The sequence below is a fragment of the Thunnus thynnus genome, chromosome 5 (assembly GCF_963924715.1).
Source record: "Thunnus thynnus chromosome 5, fThuThy2.1, whole genome shotgun sequence".
NCBI classification, from domain to species: domain Eukaryota; kingdom Metazoa; phylum Chordata; class Actinopteri; order Scombriformes; family Scombridae; genus Thunnus; species Thunnus thynnus.
In genome coordinates, this window is record NC_089521.1 from 34,604,244 (window position 1) to 34,621,092 (window position 16,849).

General features: G+C 38.2%; 1 protein-coding gene across 6 annotated transcripts in view; it reads left to right on the top strand.

Annotated features, from left to right (window-relative positions):
• Positions 1 to 16,849, top strand: part of LOC137183701 (protein NLRC3-like) — a 247,621-nt gene that overhangs the window by 39,218 nt on the left and 191,554 nt on the right. For all 6 annotated transcript variants that reach the window (XM_067590943.1, XM_067590946.1, XM_067590944.1 and 3 more), the window contains exon 7: positions 14,477 to 14,989. In XM_067590943.1, the coding sequence (XP_067447044.1) occupies positions 14,477 to 14,989 (513 nt within the window). The remainder of the gene's footprint in view (positions 1 to 14,476; positions 14,990 to 16,849) is intronic.

A 16,849-nucleotide genomic window follows, 5' to 3' on the forward strand; every position in this document is an offset into this window, starting at 1 on the left:
GTTGCAAACCCTCTCCATGAAGAACATCTTCTCTTCCACTGTCCAATTCCTCTTTCAACTACACCCCAAGTTAACTTGTGTTCTCTATATGAAGGTAAATACAGCGTAACAATAGAAACATATATTGTTCAGGTGCATCCTCCTCTCTCAAATATCAAGCTGTAGCTCTGCTGTTATTTGAAGGAGCCTCAATAAAAAATAAGCCTATAAAATATTTGAGCTGTTGTAACGAAGTTGAGATATCCTTCATTATGCAGCTGACATGATTGTGTGTAAATCAAAGTTTTAGTGGGCTGTAACTGAGGACCCTCGTCATGCTCATTATCTTTATGACGTGCATTAAGCCTGATCAAAGTTTGATTCATGACTTCCATCATTGTTGCTTCTGACAGAATCGTCACTGTTGCACAGCTGCATTTTCCCCGTTACCATAAAGTGTAACATTGTGAGGACGTTCTGTATTTATTTAAATGATGTTCTGTAGAAACATCATGTGTTCTCCTCTGCATCACACACAAAGTCAGTCTCACTAATGATTCTGTTTTAGTCCAAACAATCTTTTAATAAGCTCAGTGTCATCAAGCGTTCCCAAAACATCTCTCCTCTCAGGGAATATCTCTGCCTGAACTCCATCTCCTGCAGCTCCTAAATATTGGCAGAGATAGGAATCATTTATCAAGTTTGGAAAGTTGATAAGAGACTTTTTCTCCTAAAAGTAGAAGCAGAGATGCGTCACTCTGATCATTTTTGGCCAGTTAGGAGTGATTTCCTGCTCTGAGACGTTTGATAAATACGGGCCCAGATGTGACAGATGTGACAGATTGGATGTCCACAAATTTCATTCAGTTAAATTGTGAAAGAATTTATCATTGGTCCAGAAAACCTGCATGCAGGTCAAATCATTGTAGGAGAACCAGTTGATCTTTGTTTTTTCTGCAATCTCCAAAATAGCCCAAAGAAGGCCTGGGCTCAATCAACAATAACTTCTAACCTCTAAAGACATGGATGTATATTCAACTTCATCTGGAAATGCCCTCAGATAAACTGAGAACCCTTTCTTCACATTTAAATGTCAGTTTTGACTCCTCACAGAACCATCTCCTCACCCCAAACTCTCCCCAAACTGTGTGGGACAATCCCAAATGGAAATTATGACACTAATGATGCTACATGCTTTACCAACCCAAGTTTCAGAGGATTCCGGATTAAAGGACCCTTTCCTTGGACAAATGCAGAGAGACTGTTTATCATAGTGAAACCTCATCCATTTGTTTGATGAGTTTGGACAACTCTACCTACATTTTATGTTCTCTTTTCACCTTCTAATCTCACACACACACACACACACACACACACACACACACACACACACATTCCAAAGCACATCCTCCCCTGTTGCTTTCACCCTGGTGGGACTTCAGATAAAGATAGTCCAGACCTGTCGTAAATTCAGTTAAGCCTTTCTGTGTTCATTAAAACCAGAAGTTTGATTCAATGTTTCTTAAGTATATAATCATCTTATAATCTATATATTATTGGTCACAAAGTAATTCCTGTTAAACCAGTCCAACTCGATCTTTCTGTTATAAAGTATAGCTGAGATAGAAATATCTAACTTTAATTGTTCCATAGTAATGGAACCACAGTGCCATCTAGTGGACAACTTTCAATGAGGTTGAATGTTAAAGACAGACCTCTCCCGGTGCATGATGCATAATGTTTTATTATTGTAATATCTATTAAATTGCCATTAAACTCTATATAACTCAGTAGGAATGTGATATGTATGAAAGATACTTTGATAAACAAAGAATTAACACTAGTAGTTATAAAGTATGTTAGCTAGTATGAAAAGTAATTTGTTAAATAACTATAGTATGTTTTAATTAAGCTGCATTGATGATTGTTAACTTTGTGTGTTAATGGATGTATAGCCAACAAAGACTACATTCTGTTTTAACCTAATCAAAGGATTAAATTCAGGTATTGTGATGGTGATTACATTATAGATGTGTGTCTCTGAACATTTGAGTAACATATCGTACATTTGCAATTTAGGGTTAAATCTGGATGATCATGGTGAGATAGTTGAATGGTTGAAATGTAATCAACTCAGGGAAGATCACGTGTTTTCTCTTAGACAACGGATTTTTCATTTCCGCGGGAGAACATCTATCTCCACCCACACAGGCCCATCTTAGCGCCATCTCCAAGGAGTCGTACGTTGCGTCCTGAAGACTTCCGCCATTTTAATTTTCTCCACACTTTTTCTTTTGTATCACGTGATCTTCTAAGTTAACTGTTTTCCCCTTTAAGCTACATGCAGTATTGTTACTTCAGTAAAACAAATTTTATGTTGAAATTCTTTCACGCGTTTTATTTTGAAGTATAGTTTCGTTCAGCCGGCGAGATTATTATTGGAGTTATTTAGTAAGAAATTCAGTCAGTCAGAGACTTCAATTAAAACGATCCGCTCTCTATGGATCAATACCTCTTCAAGGTTTCAAGACCTTTATCCGTCTTTGTAACGGTGAACCCTGTGGTGATCTGGAGAATCACCTGAAGAAGCCGTAACGACATCACTTCTCCTTAAACGCTCCTGCAACGCTCACGAGAGGAAACTCGCCACGCAAAGTAGGCTGAACAACGCTACTCCTGCTCTCCATCTCCTTCATGATTAAGAGTTGGTGTCGTTTAAATTGAACTCTCTGGTTAATTCCTTAGAGAAGTTAAGAGAAGAATTAATTCTCCGTTAATTACGCTTTCATTAACATTTTACCATCATTCATCCATAACTTCATATATGCCATTTAGAACATTTATTCTGGTTGATTATTCATTTATCTGTTTGCATTGAAATCTCATTTATTTACTGTTCATTATTTAGTTCAATAAATATATCTTTATTAGCATGTCGTTGTCTGTGGCTTCAATTTAAGCAGAGAATTTGATCACTGCATCGTAACACACTACATCAAACGGACTGGAGAGCCAATCACCTTCTCAGCTCAGCCACACAAAAGGTTTCCTGCTGAAACACAAGTTTCTTCTCATCAGAAATGAAGGACATTTGACTAAATCAAGTAGGCCTTAAATCATCATATAATGAGCATTCAAATGGACTTTGTCTTTTGTCTTCAGGGAGACATTAAAGCTGCTGTTTCTGTAGCTGAAGGTACCTGAACGTAACTGTGCACAGAGATCTTTGACTGCTGGATCAATTCTGCTTCACATCAGACTGCACGCTGTTTTTCATCAGACAATATGTTCTTCATCTGGGCAGTGCTGAAAGCCTCCACCCGTGCCTAGAGAGCAGTGGTTCCCAACCTGGGGGTCAGGACCCCCCCAGTGGGACACAAGATTAATCTGAGGGGTCACAAGATATTTAACAGGATCAGAAAGAAAAAACTTTTCAGACATTCTAATCTGAATATTTTACTTCTCTATGTGATTAAATTAGTGTCATAATAATAGAACAAAATCTCCTAAGAATCAAACAAAAAAAAATCAATCAAATGAACCAAAAAACCACCTCAAAGGCAAAACTTCGAAACTTTCTTCAGTTTCGCTGCTGAATTTTTCACTTCTGACTCAAAGCTCTCATGTGGGCGGATTTTACAGTGCTGCGTCCCCATTGGTCAGTTACTTTATCGGGGACAGGTCAATGGTTGGAAGGTTATTATTTGTAGTTGTAAATAATAGATACATTGGCTACTGAATATATACAGGGGTTGGGGTCTTTCAGTAACAGGTGTGTGTTATGATTTAGGTTGCCCAGGGTTACAGCGCAGTGACCCAAAAACAACAACAGCACTATTCCACAACGTCAATTAGTTCCAGACATAATTTCCCGTCTATAATGTAAAAGAGGCTACAGCGTTTATACTACACTATGCCAGATAAACAGCTCACACTAAACCAGTAAACAAGCATGACGCTTACTGGTTGTAGAGTTAATGTCAGGGTAGCCTCGTTTACAACTCCTCACATCAAAGCTTTTGTTTTGAAATGATGTCATGTGAAAGCTTTGACTTATTAGTCCTGTATTTGTTTCCAAAGAATCTACACATTTTGAGGCTGTATTTGTTTTGATGTTGGATATTATTCATCAATCTTTTGCATGTAAACAATCTGCACATTTCTTTTCTGTTTAAAGTTGTATTTCAATTCTATTTGAATTTGTGTAAAAACCGTCTTAGACCCAAATCATGAATCAAATCAGTGTGTTTTTGAATGTGAAAAATGTCTGGAGGGGAGTTTTGAAGATATGAAGGAACCTGCTGACCTGATAACAGACTGATGACTTCAGTTAGATCCTCCACCTCCCTCTCTAACTATTAATAACTATTCATTTATTCATAAATATTCATCTATTCACTTATAGAAGAAACACATTGAGGTCAATTCAGTTTTTGTGAGGAGCTCAGAGAAACGCTGGAACATTTATTTGAAATCTTGCCCGCATACAACTGTGGAGTAAATTGTCACGTTTTATTGCTCATCATATTTACCTTCACTTTACATTACTTTCCAAAAATATATGACAGAATCTCTGCCTGTCAGTTTGATTTCATTATTTATTTATTATTTTGAGCAAATTCTATATTCACAAATCCAAATCTTTAAGCAAAACACCAAACTTCTCAGAACTGACTGTTCATATCAAACAATATATTTATTTTATATCTGAATGTACAAACAAAAAATCTGTTCAAACATATAAACATCAAACTCCTGTAAGCTTTATGAGATATTTACTGTATTTCATTATTTCCATGTCCGTGTGTCCAGAAGCAGCATTTTAGTGGAAATAAATGCAGCCACACAAAAATGTTCAAATCTTGAACTGATGGTGAAGTTCTGCTGAGAAACACTTTAGTTTTTCTCTGAGATGCAAAAACGATTATCGAGGTTAAATTCAAATCTAGTCTTGTAATATTTATGTAAAATGTCATTTGTAATAATTCACCATGTTTCTTTTTTTTATTGACTCACAAAAGTACAAAGAGAAAGACAGAAAATAGAGAATTCTGACAGTTAATGAAGAAACAAGTGAGTCCTACCATCTCTAACGCTCCCAAAACAATGTGAAAATCTGAAGCAAGCCTTTACCCTCAAACAATATCAGTCATAAACCTTATTAATGTCCTTCAATTCTCACTGTACTTACATCTTACAGCACAGGCAGCATGCAGTGTTCATACTGTAGAGCAGCACTGACAGAAGAAGAAGACAACAACTATTCAATTCATTCAAATAAAGAGAAAAAAGTCAAATCAAATGAAAAGGTTGGATTGATTTGTATTGTGACATTAAGGACTTTTCCACTGGTGCTCATGTTTCATGGATTCTGTCTCATTATTTTACAGTCTAAAAGCTTCCTTTTCTAACTTCATCATTTCTGTAGCTTCAGTCATCCGTTCTTTCTGAGTTGGCATATTTCAAACAATACAGTTATTGATGATGACCTTCTTAGTGAGCGTACATAGAGAAAGATCTTTTTACCACATTTCTTTAGTGACAAACTACAACATCCTGCTTTCTGTCACAGATTAATAATCAAACAAACTTCTTCTTCTGCTGCAACAAAAAGATGCATCAAAAGTAGATTTTCTTTCAAAAAGTCACTAAAACAAAAACTGATCAATCTCACATAGATAAAAGCTTTTTTACTTCTTCTTTTTAAATATATTTTATCATCCAGTTTTATATACAATACCAGCCAAAACCTTGGACACACCTTCCCATTCACTTCAATGAGAAAGTCTGTCCTGTATATTTTTATTATATTTTATTTTTAGCTATTTATTTTAACTTTTTTTTAATAATAAATTACTTTCATCTTTTCAAATGTAGAGTTATTTCACTTGATTTCTAATTTTTATATTTTGCTTGTTTTGCTTTTTCTTGTTTTGTTGTTTTTTTGAACAACTTGATTTTAAATAGTTGTTTTGTAAGAAGGAAAAAGCTGATGGGACCCAAATAAAAAAGAGAGAATAAATGCTTCTTAGCCCCTCCCACAGGAAACAAACTATCAACATGTTGTTGTTTTTGTTTTCTTTTGTTTTTGTTTTTGTTTTAATATACTGTTTCCCAAAGTCCAAGATGACGTCATCAAATGTCTTGTTTTGTCCACAACTCAAAGATATTCAGTTTACTGTCATAGAGACTAAAGAAAGCAGAAAATATTCACATTTAAGAAGCTGCAATCAGAGAATTTGGAACAGAAATATGTCTTTGAATGTTTGTGATGTTCTATATGTCCAAAAGTATGTGGACAGCTGAAAATTGCTGTAAGGTCCTTCCCCAAACTGTCAGCACAAGGTTTATTGTGTAAAATATCACTGTATGCTGTAGCTTTAAGATTTTCCTTCATTGAGACTAAGTGGCTTCAACCAAACCAGGAAACAAAAGGACACTAAAGTATGAGGCTCCCAACCAGGGAGTCAGGACCCCCACAAAGAGTCACAAGATCAATCCAAAGAAAATTATCAAAAACATATTTCTGCTGCACAAACACAAAAGGTTGACTTTTCTCCATGCTGGCAGATGTGGCTTTGAGGATGAACCCTAATAACTTTAGTGATCCTCTGACTGTCCATCATGTATCATCAGCTCAACATTTCATTTGTCAATACTTTGCTTTATGAGCAAATACCTTCAGAAGGAATGACGTTCCCATCAGCCTCAGAACATGTTAACATGCTGCACTAAGATGGTGAAGACGCTAAACATTATACCTGCTGTATATCAGCATGTTAGCATTGTCATTACACGTATGTTTGTTAGCATGCTGACATCATTTTATGTCTCCAGGACTCAGAAAACAATATAATCTGATCTGAACTGCTCACAACCAACAGACAAATGCAGCCTGTGATGCAGAGTCACAAGTAGACAGTTTTAGGGGAAAGGAACCACTCAGCTGTCCCTTTACTTTTGGCCATATACTTCATAATCAAAGCACAAAGGGCCACTTACTAGCATGGAAGCTTTCAAGCAGATCTCATGGCCTTCATTCAGTGAATAGAGCTGTTGTGTCTGTGATATTTGACCTTTAGTTTAGTTTAGTTTCATCTTTGTGCTTAGATCAGATTTTCTCCATCAAATATTGTTTCTGAAGCTCATGAATGAACATCCACAGTCAGTTGATCATTTTTGATTTCATCTCAGATTATTTCACTTGTTAAGTACTAAACCCAGTTTGGACTTTGATGTTTTTTGGTGAAAGCTTCATATTATTGATGTGAAGTTTTGTGAACTGTGGTTGTGTTGAAGGAAGCTGCTCTGTTAAGTCCAGTGTTGATATTCAAGCATCTGATCACAGAAACACATTGATGGAAGACTGAGAATCTTAGTAGTGTTTAGTTTTGGACTCTTATTCCTTGACAGTGGACATCTCTGAGCATGTTGTAGCCTGATGTTAATTGTCTCTGTAGCTGCTGCTCATTTTGATAGAAAATACAATCTACATGGTGCAGCATTAAACCAATGATACACATATGTTTAGATTCATCTGTCATGGTATTTAATAATAATATTCAGAGTGAAGTTGTATTTTCTTCACTGAGCGTCAGTCTGTCCAACCTTTACTCTGCAGATCTGTTCACATCAGCATGAAAACATATTTTTATTATTAATATTAGGATATTTTTGCCCTTATTGTAGCTGTAATGAACACTGTCATTCAAAACATAAATGAGGTAGATATGAAATGATATGATCCATCTGGAGTGTTGTAGAAAATCATTTGAACTGTGAGATGAAGCGGACAGAAAGTGGAGTTTCAGCACTGGACTGTCAGACTGTAGATGCTGTTTTTCTGTTTTCTGTTTGTCCAGCAGCAGTTCTGTTTCCTCTCTGCTGACGTGGAGCTGGACTCAAACTGACTAAGGAGGGAACCAGTAGCATCTCATGGTGCTCAAAACACAGCAAGCAGTCCTAATCTGAGCAAATACTACCCAGGATTAATGATGTAGAAGTCTGTCTGTGTGTGAGACAATTCCAGCTCAGCCTGGAGGTCTTCATGGGTCCAATAAAACAGACCTGCCTGTGTTCATACATGAAGTTTAAACAAACAAACCTGTGAAGACCTGAAGCTCAGCCGTCTGTTTCATGTTGATTTCCCTCCTTATTTTGTATCAGTGTACAATCAAGAGTCTGAATGTTTGCTGTAAAACTCCCAAAAAACAAAGCAAATGTGCTCACAGAGGTGGACTGATGACTGAAGCAGATTTTCTTTATTTTAACTTTATACTCATTTCAAAGACATTTTCAGCTTCATTTTTAGGACATTTTACAGATAGAAATGGGGGAAAGTGTTAAGATGGTTTGGTTGGCATGCAGTCAATATACTGAGATTCATATGTAGTTCTTCATTTGAATAATAATAAAATCAATGAGTTTTCAGTGTGTAGTTTTGTGTCAGTGGATATATCAGCATATCAGGTTGTTTATTTAATTACACCCTCCTCTCTGTAAAATGTCCTGAAAATTACACCTTAAATATCTGCTAATTAACTGCCTCAGCTAGATTTTGAATGAGGATAAAACATATTTATTCACATTTAGCCAGCTGTAATTATTAATGAAGTATGTTGTGCTTTAGTACTTTGATAGATTTAGTGGAAGTTTGACTTAACATAGTAGATAGTTGATGAACTAGTGTAGCTGGTGAGCAGCTAATTACCAGCAGTGGAAGAAATACTCAGATCCTTTACTGCAGTAAAAGTCATGTGTTGTATTTGAAAAGCTTGTTATATTATCCATTGTGTCAAATCTTCATCTGAAAAGTAACTAAAGCTGTCAAATGTAGTGGAGTAGAAAGTACAATATTTCCCTCTGAAATGTAGTGGAGTGGAAGTAAAAAAGTCCATCATGTCATTCAGTAAAGAGTTATTGAAAATGATTAATGGCTGCAACTAAGAATTATTTTTAGTATTGATTAATCCCAAATGTCTGTTCTCAGCATCCAAAGTGATTCTTCAAACTCAGTTTTTACTGAAGAAAATGAATCCCAGTTTAAAGGCTCTACTGCTGACAGGGAATATTTTGATTTTCAACACTTTAATGTGACACTGAAAACTAGTTTGATCTGGTTAATCAGTCGACCTCCAGCTGTTCATCTGAGCTGGAACTGATCTGCTGTAGCTGTTTCATTATCAGCAATTAATAACATTTTCACATCTTCTGTGATTATTGATGATGATTATTGATGATTGTTCTCAACATTACACACACACACAGAGCTGCAGTCAGGACAAACCTGTTTCTCTGAGAAGAAAAAATAAACTTGTATCATCAGGACTTTCTCACACACAGCAGAGTCTCTGCCAAACACTAGTGAGTACAGCTGATAATAATTCACAATCATTCTGTTTTTTTCAGTCTGACTCCAGAAGGTTTAATTTGACACTGATATGAAACAGAGAAGAAGAATCTTACTGCATGTCAGCAACACAAAGATATTAACTTTACTGGCCTTTGTTGTCACATGTTGGCGGGTTTTCTTCCACAGTTTTCCCTGTTTATCATTAGAAATGATTTGGCGCCTTCTGGTGGTGCAAAGATAAACTGACTGATGCCAGTATGAACACAGACAGAGCTGCAACAATTGGACAATTAATTGATTAGTTGTTGATTCAACAGAAAATGATTTAATTCGACAGCCAGATTGATTAAAACTTTTGAGTCTTTCAGTTTTGTAAGAAGAAAAAGTCCAAATTCTCTGATTGCAGCTTCTTAAATGTGAATATTTTCTGGTTTCTTTAGTCTCTATGACAGTAAACTGAATATCTTTGGATTGTGGACAAAACAAGACATTTGAGGTCAGAACAGGTCAGACTGTTGTTCAGATACCTTCTACCTGTCCCGCCTCCTCTACAGGTGGAGCTCAGACTCATTCCAGGAAACAGCTCACCTGCGGCAAACACTTTTCTGACAGACGTCGAGAGGAGAGTTTTTGTCTTCAGCAGTTTGAACTGTTCACTGTAAGTGTGTTTTGTTTCATAGTTTAAAATTTGTCTTTAGTAACTTCAGGGGGGGAGTGGGGGGGTATTTGTAGATGATATTTTTAAATTCATTAGAATGTTTAGAGAACTCTCATGTTTGAAGGAGGGAGGGACTTCAAGATGACGGCAGTTAGAGCAAGTGCAATTTTTTGAAAATTAAATTGTTTCAATTTGACAGCCTGATTGATTAACCATTTTGAGTCTTTGAGTTTTGTAAGAAGAAAATGTCCAAATTCTCTGATTCCAGCTTCTTAAATGTGAATATTTTCTGCTTTCTTTAGTCTCTGTGACAGTAAACTGAATATCTTTGGGTTGTGGACAAAACAAGACATTTGAGAACATCATCTTGTGCTTTAGGAAACACTGTTCAACAGTTGTCACCATTTCCTGACATTTTATAGACTAAACAACTAATTGATAAATCAATAATGAAAATAATTGCTAGTTGCAGCTCTAAACAGATTCCTTGAACTGTTTTTTAAATGGCAGAAGTGGTGAAACTATTGTCTTCTAACAGGTCAGACTGGTTTCAGGTACCATCTATCTGTCCCGCCTCCTCTACAGGTGGAGCTCAGACTCATTCCAGGAAACAGCTCACCTGTGGCAAACACTTTTCTGACAGACGTCGAGAGGAGAGTTTTTGTCTTCAGCAGTTTGAACTGTTCACTGTAAGTTTGTTTTGTTTCATAGTTTAAAAATTGTTTTTAGTAACTTCAGGGTTTGTTTCTTGCTGTGTGATGTTTGTAGATCAGAGACAGATCTATTATTTTTATTATTATTATTGATTATTATTTTTAGTACAATGAGGAAGTCTTTGTGTCTGAGTTTGTACCAGCGAGCGAACAGTCAGAAAACTTTTCCGAAAACTCACACACACACACACACACACACACACACACACACACACACACACACACACACACACACGTGACTTCCAGTAAAGAAGAAGAAGGGAGGAGTAAACAGGTAGGGAGTAAATGTGAAAGTTCAGTCTATTCAGACTCCATTTTAAAGTCAACAGAGTAGAAGGAGGAAAACAGTCTGAGGCAGGGTGAGTGTTAATATCAGGGCTGCTAATAATGATTACTGTCATTATTGATCAATCTGCTGATTATTTTTCTGATTAATTGTTTAGTTGATTAAACTGTGTCAGAAAAATATGAAATCACAGTGTTGACGTCTTCAAACGTTGTTTCCTTTGTTCTTTTCCTGGTTTCTGCGTCCTCACAGTGATGTAACGTGACACACTGCTGCAGTTAAAATAGAGAGAAGTCACAGTTAAGAACCACACAGATGTTTATCTGAAGTCTGTTTGTTGGATTTAAAGCAGAGTCAAAGTTTATCTTTGTGATGGCTGGAAAACACACATGGTTGTAGTTAAAGTCATGTAAACTAATAAGAAGCTACTAAGTTGAGAGGAAGGACTGGGTTTATTATACTGTGTATGTGTTTGTGTCTCCAGTGTTACTGGTTTACCTCTCAGACTCCAGAAGATGAAGGATTTGGAGGAAGAGGAGGATGGAGCAAAGTCTCTGATATCCAGCTGTCTGTCTATGAAGAGTGACTGGTCTAAAGAAGAACCTCTAAACTTCAGTAATGAACTTGGACCCTCAGACACAAAGTAAGAGACTGTTTCTACTGTAAACTGACCTGAAGATGATTCAGTGAGACGGTTTCATTAAGGTTGTAGTGTAGATATGAAGGAAACACAGTGGAAAGAAATAATGAACTACTTTCCATTCAGCTGTAATCTAGAACAGATCTTCATGTACACTGGAAAATCAAATTGCTATTTGATTTTCCAGTCTAATAATCTAAAGTAGTAGCAGGTAACCCAGGGTGATATTTACTAAGGATTTAGTAACAAGTCACATTGTGTCTCCTTATTTACTAAAGGAATGCACCGGGGTTTTGTGCAGGTAAAATGGAAGAAAATGGAGTGTTTGGTCTCCTGCAATACAGAATGTGTCTTAACATGTTCCTGTTCAAAGACACAAAATATGGGAGGAAGTAATGGAAATGTATACAAACAGCCTGCTGCAGCTGATTTATCACTGCAGACTGACCACTGCAGCAGAGGAAACTGAGTCTGACATTTAACGTTTGGGAAAAGTCAAATGTGTAAAACTGTTGTATGACACTGACACAGAGGGAGAGAGATTATAGCAGAAACAGTGAGAGAGAGAGACACAAATGAAAATATACATTATGAAGATATTAAGCAGAGCTCTCTGTTCAGCACCACAACACAAGACAAAAGAGCAGCAGTCTGTTATTTTTCACAAGTGGACTTTTCTGTTTTGCTCAGTTACTTACTGCTTATTTTTCCTGACTTGTAATGTCTCATAGTAGCTTAAAGGAGCCCTGTGGAGTTTTCTAGTTAACAGACAAAAGTCATGTTTACATTGACTTACTGACCAAAACACATTGTGTGAATCCTTGCGGTCTAACAAATGTGTTGAATCCATTTCCCTCATCATGAAGCATTTGCAAAGTCGATTTTTGAAGCTAGTATTTTAAATCTTGCATTGTGTACATCCATGTTTACTAGTTTGCACTCTTCTTCTTCTTCTCTGCCTTTGCTGGCAAATTGTTGTGTCTGTCTAATTACTTCTGAACCCTTGTAATTATAGTATATATTATTTTATTTAAATTGAACGTGCTGAAGCTCAGAGCCTGAAGAACAAAACACTGTGTAACTGTCCAAATACTGACAGTCTGGACTGTTCATGTAGGGAAAGAGCTGCATCAACTTGTGAGCTGTCGGTTGGCCACCACTAATGTCTTGTGTCATAAAGAATGTGTTCATGTCAACAGAGAGAGGAAGAGGAGGGGTGTTTCTGTGGAGGAGCAGCTGTCCTGCTGTTCTTTGTGTCAGGACGTCCTGAAGGATCCAGTCTCTACCAGCTGTGGACACTGGTTCTGCAGACTGTGCATCACCTCATACTGGGACCAGTCTGCACCATCAGGAGACTCCTCCTGTCCCCAGTGTGGAGAAAGATCCAGAACAAGACCTGGACTGCAGACAGACAGTCAGACCAGCACTGTACAAAGTAAGACTGAAGATCTGTCTGCTGATGTCATCATCTCTGAAAACAGGACAGGAATCTACCTCCTCTATCCTACTGAAAATTAACACAGTCAGACATATTTCTTTTTAATTATACATTTTTTTCTTCTCTTTCAGCAGAAAGTGGTCTGCAGGAGGTTTTAGATGAACATAAGATCAGTCTGAGGAGGAGATGTGAATGTGTGACTGAAGGAACTGATGAAGTAGGAAGTGAAACCCTCCTCAACAGGATCTACACTGAGCTCTACATCACAGAGGGACAGAGTGAAGACATTAATACCCAACATGAGGTGAGGCAGCTTGAAGCAGCTTCCAAGATGGAGACCCTCCATGACACTCCAATCAGGTGTCACGACATCTTTAACGTCTTACCTGACCAACAGAAAGACATCAGAGTCGTTCTGACCAACGGCGTCGCTGGCGTTGGAAAAACCTTCTCAGTGCAGAAGTTCACTCTGGACTGGGCAGAGGGCTCGGAAAACCAAGATGTCAGTCTGGTGATTCCGCTTTCGTTCAGGGAGCTGAACTTGATCAAAGATGAGCGGTACAGTCTCCTCATGCTGATCCATGATTTCCATCCAACATTACAGAAGGTCACAGCAGAGAAGCTCGCTGTCTGGAAAGTTTTGTTCATCTTTGACGGCCTGGATGAAAGCAGACTTTCACTGGATTTCAACAACATGAAGGTCGTGTCTGATGTCACACAGAAGTCATCAGCCAACGTGCTGTTGACAAACCTCATCGAGGGGAGACTGCTTCCCTTGGCTCTCATCTGGATAACTTCCCGACCTGCAGCAGCCAATCAGATCCCTCCTACATATGTTGACAGGGCAACAGAAGTACGAGGCTTCACTGATGCCCAGAAGGAGGAGTACTTCAGGAGGAGATTCAGTGATGAAGAGCTGTCCGGCAGAATCATCTCACACATCAAGACATCCAGGAGCCTCCACATCATATGTCTCATCCCAGTCTTCTGCTCGATCACTGCTACAGTTCTGGAGCACATGTTGACTACAGACCAGAGAGGAGAGCTGCCCAAGACCCTGACTGACATGTACTCACACTTCCTGCTGGTTCAGACAAAGAGGAAGAAGCACAAGTATGATGAAGGACATGACACGAGTCCACAGGAGCTGACGGAGGCTGACAGGGAACTTCTTCTGAAGCTGGGGAGGCTGGCATTTGAACAACTGGAGAACAACTGAGAGATGTTCTACCAAGAAGATCTGAAGAAGTGTGGTCTTGATGTCACAGAGGCCTCGGTGTTTTCAGGAGTTTGCACAGAGATCTTCAAAAGAGAGAGTGTGATCTTCCAGAAAACAGTCTACTGCTTTGTTCATCTGAGCGTTCAGGAGTTTCTGGCTGCAGTCTACATGTACCACTGTTACACCAGCAGGAACACAAAGGTACTGGAGGACTTCCCGGGAAAATACTACAGTTATTCATCTCTGGATAACTTCCTGATGAGAGCCATGAAGAAGTCTCTCAGAAGTGAAAATGGCCACCTGGACCTGTTTGTTCGCTTCCTTCATGGCCTCTCTCTGGAGTCCAACCAGAGTCTCTTAGGAGGCCTGCTGGGTCAGACAGAGAACAGTCCAGAAATCATCCAGAGAGCCATCAACAACCTGAAGGCGATGAACACCGAAAGAATCTCTCCTGACAGAAGAATCAACATCTTCCACTGTCTGATGGAGATGAACGACCGCTCAATACATCGGGAGATCCAAGCGTTCCTGAAGTCAGAGAACAGATCAAAGAAGAAACTCTCTGAGATCCACTGCTCAGCTCTGGCCTACATGCTGCAGATGTCAGAGGAGGTTCTGGATGAGTTGGACCTGAAGAAGTACAACACATCACGGGAGGGAAAAGTGAGACTGATCCCAGCTGTGAGGAACTGCAGAAAGGCTCGGTAAGTCCAGATTATCAACATTATAAAGCTGCCATCAGTATTACAGTAAAGATTCACACATGCACACTATCAAAGTGTTAAACATGTGTTACAGCTGCTTGTTGCCAAAGTTATACATGAGTAGTGCTTCACTACAAGGAGTACCTGCAAGCACATTCACATGTGTCAAGATATCCTCATCACAAGGAAAACATATTTCTATTCACATTAATGTTTTTATTTTAATGGTGATGAGGATATCTTGACACATTGATTATGTCACTGGTCATTTTGATATAAATATCCTTCATTTCCATCCTGTGGGTATTTGTCTGAGGAAGACCTGTAATCAGTTGAAATGTTACCAGTAAATTTAAATGGAGCTGTGATTCCAGTGTGTGAGTTCTCCTTGTATCCCAGTTTAATAGATTTTGTATCCAGCACCTATCCCACTGAGGGTTTGTGGATGTGAACACAACGACTTTGACTTATAATGCTTCACTTCATGTTCTTCAGATGTTCAAATGCTATGAGAGCAAGAAAAACTTATTATTGTTGGTGTGTTTATACCTCACATTAGTAAACACAGTTATTCTGTTTATTTATAACGATTTCACAGTTTATTGTTCACCTTCTAGTTTTCTTCCTTTGGGTTTAATACAAATCCAGCAAAAATATCTTCAGGTTTCAAGTTTTAGTTGAAAATGTTTAAAGAGTCATTATTTCACCACAACAGACAACAGTATTTTCCAGTGGACAGTACCTGCTGTACCTTTCTATAATGTGTCTGTTTATTTTATATACAGACACATACATGTAATATCTGTGATCTGCTGCAGCTACCAGCTTGTATGAAGCCTGAGAGGCGAAACCCAGGGCATAAAAAGTCTACAAAGCTCTTCCTGCTGATAACACTTAATTGCTGTGAGTGCACGGTGACAATTGAAGAGACTCAGTTTGAAGCTGCTCAGGTTTTATGAGCAAGTGAATTTCATTTGAACTTTGTGGAGATGCTCTGATATGATGGGTGCTTCTCATGACCTTATTTCATGTCTTCTCTCTCCTCGGGTGACCCAGAAATTGATCTGGAAATTGGTCTCATCATGAAGGATGTTTGAATTTGCTTATTTCTGTTTGGAGGAGAGAGGAGGCTGCCTGAAGAAGGGAGTTAACAGTACACAAGATCATCCTTCATCTTTTATCAAACTGACACAACCCTTTATTGGAAATCTGTAGTGATTAGACGCAGCAGCTGATCGGACTGATCTGATATTACATCACTAACATCTCAGTTTTATATCGAGACAAATAACAGAACCAACTCAGGTGTAATATCACTCCCAAGTTTAGATGTTTTGTTTTCTGATTCTCAGTCTATTTAACATTTTGGATTAAAATTTTCACTGTAGACCTGATTAATAAAGGAAGCATAAAACAACTTTCATCATTCACTAGAAAGAGCATCATTTTTATATTCCTTCTACTAATTTAGCCTGTGTCATGGATCATTAAGTCAGGGAGGGAAGGTGAGTCTGCTGTCTGTCAGCAGAAAACACATTTTAATTAAATATCGGTTTCTATGAGGCTGAAAATCCCTGTGCGTCAGGTATGTTGTGAAGAGCAGAGCAGGTGAAGCCAAACACAGGAGACTGCAGGCAACAGGAACTTGAAGAATAAATCTTTATCCAGAGGGATGTTCAATCAAGCTGGCTAACGGGATAGCCTGGTTTATTTCGATAAGCCTCGATAATTTAAGTGAGAGTTCGTTCCATCACCGCGGCTTATATGAGTCCCAGCTCAGTAACCATGGTAACTTAGTCAGCAGAACTAGCTGCTCCGTGGCAGGTTAACGGTCAAACTTAACTCAGCTGCATGTCAAAG